The 19529-nt window shown below is 36.5% G+C and overlaps 1 protein-coding gene across 3 annotated transcripts in view; it reads left to right on the plus strand.

Moving 5' to 3' along the window:
- Positions 1-13446, plus strand: part of CDC14B (cell division cycle 14B) — a 43939-nt gene extending 30493 nt beyond the window's left edge. For 2 of the 3 annotated variants that reach the window (XM_054281948.1, XM_054281964.1), the window contains 2 exons: positions 6832-6948; positions 10169-13446. In XM_054281948.1, the coding sequence (XP_054137923.1) occupies positions 6832-6948; positions 10169-10205 (154 nt within the window). In that variant the 3' untranslated portion in view covers positions 10206-13446. Of the gene's footprint in view, positions 1-527; positions 563-6831; positions 6949-10168 lie in introns of those variants that run through there. The other variant, XM_054281956.1, reaches the window with a different exon arrangement.
- Positions 13447-19529: the final 6083 nt, after the last annotated feature.

The raw sequence follows: 19529 nt of genomic DNA on the forward strand, positions 1-19529 counted from the left end.
TGTGCATTGCTGCTCAAGGAGCTTCAATTTACTTCTTTCTCTTCCCCTGAGTTATTTTTATGGTTGCAACCTGTACTGAAATAATTCAGTGAAAAATGAATGTGTAAGCTCATACATTCCTTTGTGTTACTGTTGTTTTATTGAAGGAATATTTAGCTGCCTTACAAGAATCAGTTTTTTCTACTACAAGAGATGACTGTCTCTTTCCTTTTTAGTTTAGTCTGTTAAAATAATTATTCTTGCAGTGAAATTGATTACTTTTATCTAAACAAACAAACAAACAGAAGCTTCTAAATCTTCCAAGTAGTTCTATTTCAGAGGAAAAAATAAGGGGGGTGAGGTGGGGCAAAGTAAGAGCACCAGAACCTTGGACAGTTAGTCTTCGAAAAATAGAGGCATTATTTACTTTTAAGTCACAAGGGACTTGTATAGTGTTTATTGAGGTTGGCTGTATAAATTCTTTATGTGTTGATGACTGGATATTTTATGTATGTTCTAATAAGCAATATTCTGCACCTGTGGCAAAGGATTATGAATTGGCTTTTGCTTCTTACATGGAAAGGTAATACACCCCATCATCTCGTTTAAAGAAGTTGTTTGTTTCTGCAAATGTACCTGTCTGTGATGTAATGTTTTAGTATCAGAATGTATGATTGTGAAGTAAAATGTGTGAATACAGGCTGAGCAAACTGCATAAGAGATGGCAGCAAGTGGTCAGAGATGTATTGCTCCTGCACACAATTCTTTCCAAGTGTGATAACAGACTGTGTGAAATAGGTGACTTTGGTGTGGATTTCAGAAGATTTGCTTTGATTCCAGCAGCACATGGGTACCACATTGGCAATTTATGGCTGTATGGATTGTTAGTCATAGAAAGTAAGAAATGCTTGGCAAAGTTTATAGAGCAGTATCCTTTTGAAGAACTTGAAACAAGCTAAAATGCACCAATAGCTTTTGCTTTGAATTTTTTTTCATCTCTACCTCCCCCTCCAATCCCTTTTTAGATGGCTCCTAGCTATGCTGGTGTCTACACTGTGTAGCATTGTCATCTGGTGGATTGTATGTGGCTCCCTTCTGCCCAGCCTGCTATTCTGTCTAGATGGTTTAAGAACATAGTAACCATCAGGACCCCCTGAGAGAGAGCCACTGTGTAAGTGTCCCATTCCATTTCTCTACAATAGCTCACACCTTCTGTCTAGTATGTCTCTTAAATGCATGTTTTCATGTCATTTTTCTTACTGGCTTTGTTGCAAGAGTGAATTTCACTGCTCTGGCTTTGTTATATTCTTGTGTATATTATTTGGAATAATTGAGTGATTTTTATGGCTGGCTTACAATATACAAAGGCAAACAGCTCTTAAAATTAGAGTAATTTTTAGTTTTGAAATATTTCTTCTCTGCAGATAAGCAAAACTACATAAGCAAAATTATCTGTAAGAAATTAAAAAGGGCTGCTTTAAAATATGATCCTATCCTTTGCATATTGCAGATGCAAATGTTAGCTTCAGTTTTACTTCGAAGGTCATGAACTTGCAAAGTAGGCTAGTTTCCCAACACACGATTTTATTCCCATGAAATGCCAAGAATTAGAATTTGTTAGAAATGTCAGTAGGTCTTTGTTTCTATGAAGAGATCAAATATTATATGCCATGTCATAAAACATTATTTCTTTTACCTTTTTGACATTAAAGAAGATGGGGCAAGTTGCAGTGTTTGGTCCAGGCTCACTTGTTTACCCAGCCAGTCTGGTTTCATCATCTTTTGTTCACAGTTATGTTTTCTAGAGCTTTAGGAGACTACTTACATTCCTTTATTCTGTTACTTGGATTCAGCAGCTGAGAAAACATTAATAGCATATCAGTTCCTTGAGTACAGTTTTTACTCTTTCTTCACTCCACTTTCATCAGAGTAGCTGCAGTGATTTCTGTGCCTTGCTTCTACTTAAAAGGTGCAATGTTTTCATAAAGTGACAACTTACATATTTTGGTCAAATAAAATTCCAACAGCACACAGAACTGTGAGAAAGTGCAAATGAACTTTTTGCTTGTTTGCTTGTTTCTGAGCCTCCCTGGAGCTCCTTTGTCATCACCACCCTCCAAGCAGAATGATTACTTTGGGTGAATACTTGAAATCTTGGTGCTGTCAGATTAAAAAAATGGTCAGAAAGTCTTTTACTAATTAAGAATAGGCATTCTCTCCTGACAGGCATGAAGGTTGAGATTTTCTGTCATCCATACCTTTGGCCTTGCAACTTTTTGCCTGCACTTTTTTAAAAAGCATGAAACTCTTTCTGCTGACCCAAGTGACTGGATAACTATAGAATGAGACCTGGGAGACTTTGGACAGGTTAGTTATTCAGTTGGCCTTCACTGAGGTCATCTTAATCTGTTCTTTTTGAGAAAGAAATTATAAAGAAATAAAGGTCATTTCAGCTTAATTTTCCCCCTAACCTTGTCAAATAACTTACTTGAGAGGCATGATTCCAAATAATATGAGAGGTGTGTTTTCAAAGTTTTACAGTGGAGCACTCTTTCTTTTCTCAGTGGTCTCTGGAAGTCAGACCTCCGATTTCTGAACACATACTAAAAAGCTAAGCTTAAAACACAGGTTAAAGAGGTGAAACAATCTGTGCTTTGTTTTGCTGTACTGTGCTATAAGATCAATTTCAGTCAACTATCATCCTTTCTTTATCTTACTGTGTCTGTGTTCTGTCTAAAAACTAGAAACACTTATTCCTTGCTAGATGAAAAAAGACTGTTTGATGTTGGTAGATATGATGCAAGCAATTTTGTTATTCCCATTTGCTGTGAATTTCCAATTACTGGTGCTGCTGCTTGACTTTTAAGATTAACAATGTGGGTTTAAGTATAGGGAGAGAAAACACTTAGGCTTTTCTTAAAAACTTGCCCAACTTTCTCTTCTTTCTGCAGCTAATATCTCATGTTTTAAGAGATCAAATTATCGATAAGGATCATGGATCAATCTGGGCTAGCCTGGCAGTTGTGTTGGCTGGAGCCCTGTATGGAGCTGAGGAGTTATTGGTCATTTGTTGCCTGTCAATGACTTGGAAGAGTAGCAGAGGTCTCAGGTCTATTTTCTTAACAATCATGAGGTGATGAAGGAGAAAGCAGTATTGCACTTGACAGACCTTGTAAGACAGGTTGCCCAGATTGGTTGGCAAGACTAAAATGCCTTTTGCAGATAGAGAAGACATGTACCTGTGTAACCTCTTATTTCTTCATCTCTGCTTAGGATTCTGCAATCACATATTTTAAAAAAGCTTGTTGTGTGGTCTGGTTTCTGTCCAATGTGTATTACACTGATTGCAATTCAAGTTTTGTGGATTTTGTCCTGGGTTGTGGAGTTTGGGTTTTTGCGTGTTGGTGGTGTGCCTGTGTTCTGCCCTTGCACTGAGTTAAAAGGTGAATAAGAGTTGTGAGTTATTTAAAAGTTGCTGCTCCTTACACAAGCACTGTTCCATTCAAACAGGTCTTTATTTGTTTAAAGGCCAAGGTATTAGCTTGAATAAGAAAGCAGTGTATAAACTTGTCTGCTATTTGTGGTGTGTATTTAGGATCAGAACTACCAAGTGATGTTTCTATTACAGATTAATTGGAAATGAAAAATTCTTAGAATGTAAATGTATGTTTAATAGTGTGACTATTACAACATCGTATAACCTGCAGGGTTTTGGGAGTTTTTTGATTGTTTATTTTGTTTATTTTTTGTGGGGCTTTGGTGGTGGTTGGTTGGTTTTTTTCATTTTTTTATCAAATCCATTGAGTTAGAAAACCTTTGTGTACATCAGATGGTTTTGCTGGTGTTTCTGGAGGTTGTGTGACATACTATTTTATGTGAACAGCTCCAAAGGAGTAAGGTAGGTGTCCTGAGATCTTACACTTCTCTAATATAGTTTGGGATATGTTTTTCATGCTGACATTTTGACACAATTTTCCTGTACCTCTACTTCTTCATCTCACATCCATTATAAAACCTATCTATTGAACCTCCTGCTATCAAGTGAGGTTGTTAGTGTAATTGTGCTAAACCAAAATTCCATGCATTGGTTTCTTCTCTCACCTTTAACATATATGCAGTAGCATTCTAATAAAAGCTGTGATAGCACTGTTGCTGCTCCTCAGCTGACAGCTGTGAGGCTCAAAGACAGCTCTGGGTGTTTATTTGCAACAACCTGCCAGATAGTGGTGTAAATGAAACCTTGTCTCTTTTCCTTGAGGTGCTATCAGCCTTGGATGTCTAGAATTCTAGTCTGATTTTAAAATGTCTGTGTGATAATTTAGCAAATGTTTTGTTCACAGTGATTTCAATTATTCTTTCCTGTAAAGTAGCCCAGTGAAGTTGCATATATCTGAGATGTAAAAATGACATATCAACTGAAGAGCAGATGATGTTAAAGATTCTACTTTGCTCACAGCTGGCGCTGAGCTGATCCCATAAGGCATCTTGTTATCTCCCTTTGGCAAACGCAGCAAACTTACAAGGATGTTTTTGTGGTTGTTTTGGTTTCCTAGTGGCTTTTTTTATTATAAGTCACATTTCCACTTAGAGCTTCTATTATTTTCTTTCTTTGTTTTGAACAGATGAAATTTTTTGGGAAGTAAGGGCTACCTTATGATACTGAAAAGATGAATATTTAAATGTTTGTTCAAAATGCTATCTTGAGAATTCATAATGCTTCACAGAATCACAGAATGCATAAATGTTGAAATAGACCACAGTGGGTCATGTGGTCCAACCTCCCTGCTCATGCAGAGTCATCCCAGACTATATGGCACTATAGGATTGCAGACTATAGGATTGCATCCAAATGGTTCTTAAATCTCCAGTGCAGGAGACTTGACAACCTCTCTGGACAATCTTCCAGAGCTCAGTCACCTGCACAGTACAGAAGTTTTGGTGTTGGGTTCAGAAGTTCTTCACATTCAGGTGGAACTTCCTGTACACCCGTTTGTGCCCAATGCCTCCTGTTGCTCAGCACCACCAAGCAGAGCCTGGCTCTTGACAGCCTGCCTTCAGATACTGACAGACAATGATGAAATCCTCTCCGTCATCTCTTCTGGAGGCTGAACAGACCCAGCTCCCTGAGGCTTTCCTCGTGAGAGATGTCCAGTCCCTTTATCATCTTCACATCCTTCCACTGGACTCTCCCCAGGACCTCCATGTCTCTCTTGTGCTGGGCAGTTCAGAACTGGACACAGCACTCCAGACGTGCCTCACCTGGGCTGAGTAAAGGGGCAGGATCACCTCCTCTGACCTGCTGGCAGTGATCTTCCTGATGGTCCCCAGAACACTAGCGGCCTTCTGGGCGACAGGGCACACTGCTGGCTCATATTTCAGTTCATGTTAGATACGTACATGGGTATAAGCCATGTACATTCATTTTCTGAACTTCTGGCATCTAGAAAAATGGGTGTTTATGAGAGAAAGATTACAAGAATTGCATTCCAATAACTTTTGCTTTCTTTTATATGTACATTGCATGCATTTTATGCAGAGAGACACCAAATGTGTGTATTTAAGGAGAAAACATGATTTTTCCATATTTCTGGCTGTATGAGCACTAGTAACACAGAATGTGCCATGATCTGTTCATGTTTATATTTCAGCGACTGAATGTTACGAGGTTAAGCATAACCTCGTGCTTTTCTGTTCATTTCTAGAAGTTTCTATCAGCACAGATGAATGGTATAATGCAAGTCTTATCTCACCACTGCTGTAATTTTTAGTGCTTGGTTAAAAGTGTGGTAGGACTGAATTTGTTCATTCTGTATGACACCTGTGGCACTGAGAAAAGAATTTCAGTATTAGGACTTGCTAAAACTGTTTCACAATCACAGCAGAAACTAAAACATAAGCTTTCAGGTTTTAAATGTTTTCACCTTGGGCATGCAAGGAAAACATTTTCATTAGAAGAATTTGTTTTGTCTAAAGTACGATATGAAGTTGAAGGCATCTGGGGGTGGTTTTTTATGCTTCCTGTAAAAGCAAATCCTTCAACTTTGAGTGTCCTGTGTTTACAGGAGTATTTGCATTGCATTTTCGTAGTACTTGTCACTGAAACCTTGTATCTTATCTGAGCAACTGGCTGTTTTGTTTGAACATTTGCAAATCAAGTAATAATATTTTGCAAGGCTGAACTATTAAGAGAGATTTTTTCAAGTAGAAGTTTAAAGTACTTGAAATTTGTGGGTATGTAGGCATTTGTTTGCTAACCAAGAGGTGTGTAGTAAAAATAATGTTGCTGATCAATTTTACTGCATAAAGAATATATTTTAGATGAAATTGTGTTATCTCAAATACATGTTCTAATTCTGAAGCCCATATAAAACAATGAAAACATTGGAGGTTTTTTCCATTTCTGTTTTTGGTGAGTATGTTACATGAATATAGAAATGTATATTCTCCCCATATATTCCTGTTCACTTTTGCTCCAAAAGTTGGCATTCAGTATTCATATCTAGGATTCTGTGAAAGTAGTTTCTTCAGAGTATTAACTGACCAGACTGTAACTTGCACTATTTAATGAAGGTTTTGATTTCCAGTCTAATGTAATCTGCTCATACGACTGGACTCGCTGAAGCCACTGAAAATTAGAGTCTAATAAGAGCAGGAGAATAAAGAGTAAGAGCTAAGTTACTCCTAGGTCAGAATCTGTAAAACAGTGCATACTTTCACAGCTGGAACCTTGTACAGATGGAATAGAAAATAGATATAAAGTTGATACTTGTTAGCTCTATTGTAACACCCTCTTTTCAGTGTTTTTAGGAACTTTCCAATTATATAATCTTTCTTTTTTCCTACTCTTTACAGAGTAACTCTGCAGTCCAGTGTTCAGAAAAATAAAACATCTGAACCTAGCATTTCTGACAGTACAGACATTACTAAAAGAACTACCAGGTCTGCTGCAAGAAAAAAAAGTTTAAAAAGGTGAGAGTTACCCTCTTTACAGATCCTGTAACCGTTTTCTAGGCAAATACTTTGAGCTGTTCTATCCACTGCTGGCAGGAGCTTTGCCATAGTTCAGCTCCTTCTCCTAGCAGTGGAAAGTGAGAAACAATTAAATGGTTTGTATCATGTACTGAGAACATCTGGAACCTTACATCTTAAGTAATTTATTTATCTTGCTCAGTCTTCCAAGTTCAAGAATTTTAAATAGTACTTCTTAAGTACTCTTAATTACTGAAGACAAGGGATTTTGGTAACATGAAAACCCCTTTGCCTGGAGTGAGAGACAGAAAAATGCCTCACAGCATTAAGTCATATACTAGTCAGTGCATGAATTCAAAACTAGGAAGAATTCAATAGACAACTAAAATGCAGTGGTTATGGAAAGGTGAAGTGAATAAATGCATGTGTATACTGGTATGAGATTTTTTTACTGATAGCATGGCTGATAATGTGAAGTAAACCTGTTTGGTAAAGCTTAATGAAATTCTAAATTCTAATAGATTTATGGAAGACTGAAAGTGCCTTTTGGCCCAGAAGCATATGGCCAGACTACTCCTAATTTATCTTTGTGTTTGCCTGTGATCACACCCCTCAGTGGCAACTCTCCAGGTCATTATAAAAGATGACTCTGAAAGCATAGTTTAAAACAATATCCATTGCTTACAATTTACTGGAATTTGTTTTAAACTCTTAGTGAAAACTGGGTCTGTCAGGTGCTGACTGGAAAGAGTAAAAGATGGCACATAACTACTTCCTATGTTATGTGGCATGATTCATAAATATCTCTGAAAATTTAAGTTGTTTTGCAGCTTTTTCCTCACAGAGTTCTTCTTTCTCTTTCTTCATCCTGTTACCTTGAAGGTAATGAAGTTAGGAAAAATTTGCTCTGTTAGTCAGTGGAAATAGTCAGTAGAGTGCAGTAAATCCTATTGAGAGACATTTTAGTTGTGACTTGTTTTGATTTATTGAACATATTAAAAAATAAGACCTTTTCTAGGAAACAGGTATTTTACTAAAATCAGTGGTATTTTTCCAGGTTTTCCTTTTGGTTGGTTGGATTTTTTTCTCCATTTTACCCAATTTTTATCATGTCAGTTTTGGTTCAAATAGAATTGATGGGATTCTGCCTGCTGTTTTTATTCTTCATGCCTCTCCCAGTTTTAACTTAACCTGTTTGCAACATTTTGTATCTACATTCATGCATGTGTGTAATCTGAAGAGAGATTTTCAGTTTCTGGAAAGCACTTCTCCAAGCTGACATTTGTATTGTGTGAGATGTGAATACCTATCCTTAGGAAAAAGCAGCATCCCTAAAATAGAGCTCACAGAAGATATCATTAATTTCATAAGAAGTCCTTCAAGTGTATTGCCAGATGTATGACTTTGAAGGCCAAGGACCAGGTCAATCTCAAACTTCATAAATTACTTCCTTTATAATTTAATGGACTTTCTAAAACTTCTACCCCAAACACCTCACCATATACTGTTTCTTTTCTTCTAACTTTGGAGGTCAAATAAGTTTCAGTAATTTCATATTTCCATCCAATAATCAAATTTGTCCTAATTCTAGAAGGCTTAATTGTTTTATAATCTGAGAGGGCTAATTGGGTCTGGTCCCTCTGAAGGGTCTTGTGGTATCGCCATATAATTTAATGGATTTAGAATGCAGTGCCTTGTTGTTAGTCTTGTAAGTGTCCTTTTATTTTCCTGTACCATTTGAAAAAGTATCAGTCTTCTTTTAAGCATGCCTTTTCATTTAAGTTTAACGGCTTGAAGTATGAGCAGTTTGCATTACCTCACAGTACTGAGATTCATTGAACTTAATCCAGATCAAGTGGATTGCCGAGTAGAGAATAATTATTTCTACAATATTGACATCCTGCCCTAACACCATCTGTCTTTGTCAAGACTTTGTTTATTTCACTGAACTTCACTGACATTACTGTATATCCTTATTCTTTTTCTTTCTGATACATTCCAGTGGAAACATCTTGCAACATTTTTACATCAATCTCATTTACTGCATTATGTCACATCAGTCAATTCTTTTTGTATGTGAATCCCACTCGGGACCCATCTTAATGCAGTATAATCTGCACAGCTAGGGAATTCATTTGTCATTTCATCCTTCAGACTGTTGGAGACACTACCATGGATTGTCTCCAGATTTTTCAGTAATAAGAGCTATTTACGTCTAAAACATTATTCTGGCTTTTTAAAGAGAACATAGGGAATTTCAATCCTATCTATAACACTCATTGCTCTTCCTTTGTGGAGCATCTTTAGATGTGAGCTGCCTTCTATGAAAACTGCCTTCTATAACACATATCTGTGTTTTGAGCTGCAGGAAATCATATTTCTAGCCCATACCCCAGTATTTCTCTGTGGATGCCCTTATTTCTCCAGATAAGACATCTTTCTTGTAAATTTGCCAGTTACTGAGAAGTTCATGTCTGTATTTTAACAAGGTGCATACTTCACATCCAAACCAACTGAGTCATAAGATACAAGTTAAATGGTCTTTTCCATGTCACTACACAGAACAGAATTTTGATTTGTAGTAAGCAATTGATAAGAAATTAAATCCTAAGTGGTAAAAGCATTTTGATAGGTAAAGGTACTTAAGGGAATGTAGTTAAAGTTATTACAAAAAATTATAATGGGGAAAAGGTATGAAAGCTGCATAGAGAAATATCACAAAAGCTAATGAAGAGGAATACACTTTAAAAATTTCATATGCCTTTGCTTTGCCAAGTATTACAAAGTAGTCTTCTATACCCTTGTTAAAATTCTGTAAACTACCTGCAGCATTTCAAAACTGTTCTATATGTAATCTAAGCCTAGCTTTAAAAAAATATGTTTCTGTCCTGTTCTTCCTACTTTTCCTGCAGTCTGATACTTCAGAGGGAGAAAAAGAAAAGTAATGCTTTACACAAATCTGCCTAATTAAATTATGGTACTCTTGAGTCCCCTTTTGCATTTCTGTATGGAACAGAATTTTCTTCATATTGTCTGTAATCAGACCAGTCTGTGCATTCTTGACAATCAGTATTGCTGTGTTACTAAATGGAGTGACTTTTACTTTTTGTTTCTTTCTTTGAAGTACCATTTGCTCATATTACCTTGCCAGAAATGTTTGCTTGAATTACATACTAAGTAATGTTTAACTTTTTCCCTGAAATATGTTTTATTTCAACAGCCAATCCATCACAAGGAATAGAACAGTATTGCGTTGAATTTTGAATAAGCCACCAGTGTTGAAGAGGATATTCAGGAGTGAAGGGGATATAGAGGGGACTTGATGCAATTCAAGGAAGTTCACTTTGGCTCTATTTTTCAGTAAAAAATGAAACAGAACAATCTCTTTTTTATTTGTCGAATAAAATGAACTGTCAACATGCTTGGTAGACTTTTTTCTACCATGCCAATACTTTCTCAAAACCAACATAATCTACGTACATTCAGACTCAGGTGTAAATATTTAAGCTCTCTATTATAAAGAGGGCTTGCTCGTTTGTATGATGCATGTGTACGAATTGTGATGGCAATCACTTAGCTGCTGATCACCAGACGGTGGGAGCTTTTAAGTATATAAATCTGTGTTGTGCGTTCAGATCGGGCTGAAGTCTTCACTTGAGTCTGAGAATCAACCACAAAAGCTTTTATTTCTAATAGTATTGGTACTCTCCTGTGTTGATTGGCTGTTCTTTCTTACTTTGTATAAAGTTTTTTATGAAGCTGCAGTACTGAGTACACAATGTAACTGTTGTCCACCAAAGAGTGCTTTATTGTCAAAGGTCGTGTGGTTTATTTAGGAAAAACTTAATTGTAAGTGATTAACTTGTTTTTAGTAGTGACAGGTTTTTAGTTCTTCACAACCAATTGCTCTTTGAACTAGTTAGAACTGCTTTAAACCTGGTATGATTTTAAAGGGGAGGAAAACCACTACCATTTAAAGCAGTGCTGTCTTATTGAATTGTCATTACTGTTTCTTTTCCTATCAAGCTCTTTACATGAAACTTTAAATTACCATATATAAAAGGTAGGAATCCCCCCTCAGATTTCATCGGTACGCTTGATAACACATGGACAGTGCTTTGGGACACTTAATGAGTGCAGCACACAAAAAAAGGGAAAATAAGGGTGCCTACGGCTGAGGTAGTGGAATTCAGGAGCAGGTAAAAATTTTGACATGTAACACTTTAAGAACTACAATTTACCTCTGGTAGAAAGCAGTGTAACTTTTAGAGGAATCTACTTGAGACTGAAATTTTTATCCTGCACAGGACTACAGTGTTTTTTTTCCTACTACTTTTCACATTATGACATTTCAAAACTGATGTACTCTTGTGCACCAGCTAGCTGATGGTTATAGCTGCGTATCCCTCAGATGAGGGCTGTTACCACATAGCCTTACTTATGAATCAGTTATCTGTTGATTTAATGACTCTTACAGTACCAAGTGGAAGAAATGGAGAAATCTACAGTGTTAGTAATGGAATAACTGAAGTTTTTAAAGATGCAGATTACCTTGGTGAGAGGGGGAAATTTCAATGAATGTAAGTGTTCAGTGACTAGTTTCAATCTGCATCCTTTTGAATGAAAACTAAGCCTTCTGTTAGGCTGATGATTTTTGAATGCCAATATGAATATTACACAGTGGTTTGAAAACATTTTCTAACAAAAGAATCATGAACTGGAGAGGAAATGGGATGTGAAGTAAGTAAGCTTACAAATAACATCCATGTGCTTAGATAGTCAAAATTTGCAAACGTGAATACAAATTAAAAAGAAAGGTTTGATGCAAAATAAAGGACCACTGAAGGCTCAGATTTAAAGTATTTTGTTTTCTTCTTGAACTTCCCTTTTCATGCCCTTTTCTTCTAGATAAAAAGCATCTGAAAGAGAGGGACTGATCTCATCTTGATAAGGCAATTAAAATTTCTTGGGCTTTCAATGGGGTTGCTTTGTTTGCTTTGGCAGAGGTTATTTGGTTTTTCTGGGATTATTTCAGTTTAGGGTTTGGTTTGGGTTTGGTTTGTTTGGTTAGGATTTTTTAGTGGAGGCTGTGTGGTTTGGATTTTTTTTTGGTTGGGTGGGTTTTTTAGTACGCCATTTTGTGCAAAAGCTTACACATAGGTAACCACAATAGTAGATCTGTTGTGCAAATATGAGCCTATGCTTTTTTTTGAACAAAAGTCTCATCTTGGAAGGCAAATGGAATGCAAATAATGAAGTGAAAACCAGAACAAAGATTTAGTTATATTTACTATGTTTGGCTGAGCTGCTTCTTTTAGCATCTTTTTTTTAACCTAAAAATAATTTGTCTCTTTCTCACCCCTTCCAAACTCCAAATCAGAATTTGCCTCATTTAAAGTAAGCAGCAGAGTAATTAGCACTTCTAGGTTCATCAAAAGTAAATTTGCATAATGCAAGTGCACAAACAATAGCAACTCTAGCTAAACCAAAACTGCATGTTTAGCATCAATGTCTTTCAGGACATCTCATCCACCACCCACTATCTTAGTGAAAAACACTAAGTGTCAAAGGGATTTTACATCTGAGCTTTCCAAATAGCCTTATATGGAAAATTAACTCATTACCTCATTGTGCCACATATAATTGCATTGCTTGGTTTGTAACAAATTTTTGTTACTTTGTCTAACATTTCTAATATACCATACCAAATGTGTCTTAGGTATAAGAATGAAGAGCGGACATGGGTGAGGAAGTTCTTGGTTTCTAAATTTTTTCTGAAGTGTGAAGTATTATGTGCCAAAATGGAATGTGTTATGGCAGCTGCATCACCTTTGTATATCTGTACAACAGAGCAGCTGAATGAAGTTACTCCTGCTATCATCAATAAGGAGATTCTTCTTAGAAATCCTTTCCTCTCTCAAATATGTTACATATGGATTCTTCCTCAAATTCTAAACTCAAAATATACTACATGCTCAAAAGTTGTAATTTCTTGGGTAAAATTGCTGGTTTCCGTTACAACATCAAAAATTTCAAACACTAACCTAGACCTTGTCTTTTTGCCCCAGTATGACAATAGAGGAAGCACTGCTGATTTAAAACAGTAAGAGATTATAGGAAAAAACCAAAACATAAATGTGATGTTCACCAGTTTGTTGTACTGCATTTTTTATATTAATCGTTTGCAGACTGTCATATGTAAATTCATATACAGGCTATCAAGGTCTAAAATTTCTTGACTAATCAGTACTGTTCATCCTGATTATTTTTAAACTGTATATTTCTAATCATATTTTTTTAACTTGGATTGACAGAAAGTTTATTTTGCTGAAGGTATTTTTAAGATAAAGCTTCATATTATCTTGTAATATTAATTAGTTCAATATGCATTTGTGTGTCATTTGAAAATACTGCAAATTGCATTTGATTTTATACAAAATACTGAATAGTGAGAAGTGTAAACGTGAACTGTGTAAAATTAAAAATAATCAGAAGGTTTTTTTTCTCTTTTATTTCCAGTATGATTACAAAGCCTTCATTTCTGTACTAGACCGACTCACATGTGCACTGAAAAAACACCACACTCAGTTGCCTGAAAATCTTTAATTAAAGCACAGATTCTTAAAACACATTTTTATGCACATATTTAAAAAATAGAAATATTCTGGCTCTACATTTCCAGGAATTCACATTGGAAAAAAGTACCTGCATTTGAATTGCTGGGATACAGTTACACAGTGAAAAAAGCACAGTAAAACAGATCAATGGGATTTTAGTTGTTATTTCTCCTTCCTCTGTGATTATATAGTATTAATTTTTAGAAACAGGCATTATCTTAAATACTCTATACTTTTATACTTACCACAACAGTGAAGGCTTCCCAAAAGAATTAAATTTTTAGATACACTGATTTTTGCATGAGCATGGGTGATGGCCTAGCTTAGTCTTTTTAAAGAATATCCAACAGCAAAAAATAGCCATCAACTGAAATACTTATCACCTTTACCTTACCTACATTAGAAATGCAGAATTTGCACACACCAATTTGAGCCTATTTGACAAGCAAGTAAACTTCTGCTTTCCTCAAAAGTAGAGTTTTATAGTTGGAAAATCTGTGTTCTTTTGTTGTAAGGTGATCCTTTCCAAATTTACATGAATTTAAAGCACAAACAAGCTCCCTGATGAAGAGGGAATGGGAGAGAACACCAATATATGCATGTGATACAGGAAAACACAGTTAAGCCCTTTCACATCATTAGCAATTAAAGGAGCACTAGCACTGGGCAGGGGAGGGCAGAGGACAGAAAGAATCCCACAGAGCAAAACTGAACAGTGGCCTAATTCCATTGAAAAGTCAATGCAAGAATAATCTGTTCACAGTAGTTCTGAGTAACTTGAATTTGGATCTATTTAGCCTCCTTTGCATTGCAATTTCTACACTGCTTATATAGGAGTAGACAAAAACATGATATAGCAAAAGGATGCCCTGTTATACATGAAATCTGAGCATAGTTTCAGAGAGAAGCTGTGCTTTAAACCTACCTCACCAAGGGTTTGTTGAGGAAGAAATGTATTTTTCTTGTACTTCTGGTTCTGGGATTGGTTTCATGTGGATGTAACAAGTCCTAAATATGGAATAAGGTCAAGAGAACACAGAAAAAGGTGATGTGCTTTTGAAGCTCAGGAAAAGATGAACGAGAGCAGTTATAAAGATGACTTTATCTCAACTCAGAGGGAACACGGGGTGGCCTTTGTTTTGGATAAATGGCTATCAAAGTTTAGGTGGATCAACCAGTACTTTTTCAGCAAGAATGAAGACCAGGCCAGCATGAGGAGAATGAATACACAGAAATAAAAGCCAGACAACTGCCATAATAATTTCAAAGAGAACAATAGGCTTTAACTGATAAACCCTCCCCATTCCTTCTCGACACCTGAAGACACCTCACATGATGACAGTGAGGACGTATTTCCTAAGGACCAATAAAGGGAGTCATCCTGGTATTGTGAAGGATCTGTGTTCTGCAATTGCTACATTAATTATAATATTATGTTTTTTGTACACTTTGTGTCACTCCAAACTAGAAATGCCATGTGACATGAACCATCTTCAAGTAAGGAAATCTGGTATTAAACATGCACCCTCCACCCATGGGGTATTTCCAAGAGCCTTGTTAAGTGCTGGACTGTCACAAAGGGGGTGAAAGAACACACCTAGAAAGTTTGTCCTTTAAACAACTCCATTCATGTCCTCTCTATCAAAGTCTGTCCTAGTTCTCAAGGCTGATAAAGATTCCAGAGAGGCCAAGCAGCCACTGGTGTTCTTGATTCCTCAACCCAGCATGTGGTGACCCTGCTGCATAAGAGCATAGCAGCAGATGAAAAGCTCTTCTGTGCCACTAGCACCTCCAACCATGCCAGTTGCTGCAGCTCAGGTACAGCACTAACAGGATAAAGCGGCAAACCCCAAAGGCTTTGTACTCTGACAGCATAATGGGAACAGACCCCTGGCAGCAGCTATTACTAATGCAAGAAAATCCAAAGCAAGAGTGATGCCAATAGCAGGAGGGTAAATAATGAAACATCACTTCTTACCCTTATGAGCTTGCTTTTGCCTCTGTCAGTGCTTTGATGCCATTCTTTTAAGATAGCAGAATAATTACATTGTTTTCTGCTCAGTGGAAGGGCTCAACCTCTTCATTATCACTCCTCTGAAAACAACTTTTCTCTAGACATTCTTGTATTTCTTCCTGAGTTCATGTTTACTATTACTAGGTTGATCTTTCACCATTCTTCCCAAAATGGCATGCGCACTGGACTGAATCTCTAGTTCAGTACTTAAAACACATTATATTTGTCCTGCTTTCATGCTTCTAGGAGCTTTTTGTCTGTCTCTTCACACCAGCATCATACCTATTTTAAAGAGTTCCATCTCTTCTTTGCACTGATCAAACCTTTCTAGCCTCTGGTATTCTTTCACTCCAGTGGCAGTTTCATTGGGTTTTTCTTTTCCTACAATACCCTCTAAGGTTCCAAGCCTTTGCTAGTGCTAGCAAAAACTCCAGAAACAAGCACTCAATCCATAAGCAACAGAAATATAATCAAACAACTAACATGTACAGAATTCCTGAATCAGAATGTGTCAGCTTATTATTCTCTTCTGGCATGAGAAAAAAAATTTTGTACCTTGCTGTTATTTTTATGTTTTAGCAGAATTATCCCGCTGATTTAATTCCAGTACACAATTCAGTATCTTTCACTCAAACAGTAACTACTGTACAAATCTCAACAGAAGAAATACTATTGCTAAAAGCAAGTAACAGCTTATTGAGTCCTGTTAACTAGCTGTAAAACATTGTAGAGACAACAGAACACAGATTATGAACAGCCACACTTGTCAGTTTTACTAGTAACTAGTTTAGTTACCTAAACAGGCAGAGCAGAAACTTAATTCAATTTACTTAGCACTGGTTCATCTCCAACAGCTGTTAAATGTGATGCAGTATCTGAGGCTGAGCTGAATATACAGCTATCTGCAACACTTGTGTCACAAATTCAAAAAGGCATTTGCTGAGAAATAAAAAAAAGAAACAAAAAGCTGAAGATAAAATGTATTTCAAGTTAAATTCTAAGCAACACAGCCAAAGTGTAACAGTTGCTGCTTCCTCCAAAGACTGAAGGCTACCTCCCTCCAAGCACAAACTGTTCAGTACTTGCTCAGCATATGCTACTCAAAGAGAAAAAGCTCTGATTTCGTGCCAAATATTCAGTGATTGAAATGTATTTTTATGCAAAGAATAATTTTTCACATTCAACTATTGATCCACTGATAATGAGTCAGCATTGTATTACTTCCAACACTGCATGTACATGTATATATATATGTTTGTGTGTGTGTATAAACACACATATATTCAGTTTTTCATATGAATATGTCTGTAAGTGCCTGTGACAGCTCTAGGGAAAAAAAACCTCTAGGAATAATACAAGATTAAGAATAATCTTAATGGCATAAGTGTGCTAGAGGTACAGATTCTGAATTTGGGCCCAATACATACTTTTACCCCAAGGCCCATTTTCATACCAAAAAAAAGTGTAACCAGCTGAAAGCTCATTTCTTATGGGCTCAAATGCCCAGTATTCCTATTCATAAACTCAAGGCTTTTACTTCTTAGTCTCTTAATTAATTCTTTGGTATTCTTATCTTAAGCACAGACATTTCTCTCCACTTTCTTCTAAAGGCACTTTTATATTAATATATACTTGCCAATCCTAAACTGTACTACTGCATATGATTCAACTGAACAACATCATATCAACATTATCATATGTAAATGACAGTAATGAAGAGAGGTGAATTCCTTTCTTTGCAAACTTTCTGCAACTTAACATGAATCTAAAACTTAAACCTGAAATGCAGCGGTTTTTCCTAGGCCACTCACTACATTAATCCAAAGAGTAACTGGTAGCAGTGCATTAAAGAATAACATGACTAAGACCTGCGAAACAATTTAATCCCTTCTTAGTATGTATACCATATTCTACTAGTGTTTGTATATATATTTACACCTGCTGCCAACTGCTTTACATGAAGGAGTAAAGCTACACCAGGAGTGATAGCAGCAAATCTGTGCTTAACAGATACAGCTATTTTGGTACCTTAAATATGACAGATGACTGAGATTTACAGTTCTCACAGCTAGGCAAAGAAATTGCATTCACTGTCATCACTTACAATTAATTTCTTTTCTATACTTGGATATACCATCAACTAGAGAAACTCTTAAGCCATATTCAAGTCTGACAAACTGTAAAATAAAATTGTCGTACTGCTCTAACTGGTTGAAGCAGTAATCAATTACACTAAATCTCATTCTCACAAAGTTTTGGATGGGTTGTATTTTTTTTAGTTTTGGTTGGTTGGTTTGTTCTGTTTTTAATTAAACAGTCTTGTAACCAGCCTTTTCTCCTTTTAACCAGGAGTTTACAATCTGCTAACCAAAAGTGACAAGTCCTTTAAAGCATTCCCCAAAGAACCTATTTGTCATTCTGTTTTGAAAGGCAGATCAAAGTTAGAAGAACAGTAACTTTGCAACAGCAGGAAAGAGATTGAAAAATAAACAATTCTCTTGGCTTTCTCAGAGAAGAGTCAGAACTAAACGGAATGCATCACAGCAGATTGAGCCCAGTAGCACAGCATAGCAAAGATTTAATTTTTAGTAGAAAAAGGGAGGGTTACTTATATGAACACTTCCCTTAGCGAAAACAGGTCAGTGGAAGAGAAGGCTATATTCAAAACATGACAGGAAATAGAAGGAAGCCCTACCAAGAAGCTCTTCTCATCTCTATGCATTCACTCACCCCAGCAAGTAAAAATATAAATAAAAATTCAGACACATTCTTCCTTGTCCATTGGGAAAACAGGAACAAGAAGGGAAGAGCAAGCAAAATATTCCAACTACCCCACAGACAAAATCACTTATATTCCACATTGATTAAATTGCCATTTTTGTCAGAAACAAACAACACCTGTAAAAAGGGCAGCATCAGGTAAATCTTAAACTGCAGTGATTTCAAGTAACACCTTGTGACTACAAAGTGAAGGAGGTGTGCATTGTTTCATCCTGTTCAGTTACTCCAATAGCAGCAGCACGGGTTCCTCTAACACCAAAACTTTGCTTTTGCACCTTCTTCCTACTGCAAGTCAGAGCATCTCTATGCCACTACAATGAACTTCTTGCACAGTAAAAAATCTCACGCTACAGCACATTGTCATATAAGTAATTTAACAATGCAAAAACAAATCCTCGGGGCTTACCTACTCTGCGGACCATCTGTTTGGAGCTTACAGAAAAGAGTCTTTGTAGGATGACTACATCCTATTTGAGTAAAGCCTTATCAGTGAGCAAAGTCTTCAAAGATTGTGAGTACTTTTAGAGCTTACTCCAAAGAAAAACTTTTCTTCTAAGTTTCATCCATTATTTATTTTCAAAGGAGACTGCTTAGAGTTGCTTAGAAGTGAGGCACAGAACTGGAAAAACATGGAAGGTTTACAGTCATCTGCTTTCCCAGAAAATTTAAAGAATGTGTTCAAGTTGAGCAGGCATTTGAAGGCTCTTGTGAGGCTGACAGCTACTTCCAAAATGCCCAGTGTGCTTTTCCGCTCATTTCTTTCTGTCATCACCTCTGGCACCATTTTCTCGTTTCTCTCATATCCCCCAGAATGGCTCTCAATGTCCCCTTGGACAGGGAACAGAAAATCTGGCTCAAGTATGTTAAAGCTGCAATGAAAGAACATCGCACCTCATCCCCAACATCACAAATTTCTTGGTAAGGCATTTAACATTTTAGTTTGTAGTTGCTCTTGCTAAAATTAAAAACTTCTTTAATAATTTAGTTCTGTCTTTAGATTAAAATTCTTATTTTACTTAATCTTCACAGTAATTGCAGACTCTATCTTGTTGCTTAAGCAGGACTTAGTTAGGTGTCAATTCAAAGCACCTATGCTGCCTTGATTTTAAAGATCACTTCCATTTAGAGAGATGTTCACTTTTTTTGGTGAACATCATTTTGGTGTTTAG

The sequence above is a fragment of the Melozone crissalis genome, unplaced genomic scaffold, assembly GCF_028551555.1.
Source record: "Melozone crissalis strain CALT ecotype California unplaced genomic scaffold, PUWL_Pcris_2 ptg000005l_1, whole genome shotgun sequence".
In the NCBI taxonomy this organism is placed as follows: Eukaryota; Metazoa; Chordata; class Aves; order Passeriformes; family Passerellidae; genus Melozone; species Melozone crissalis.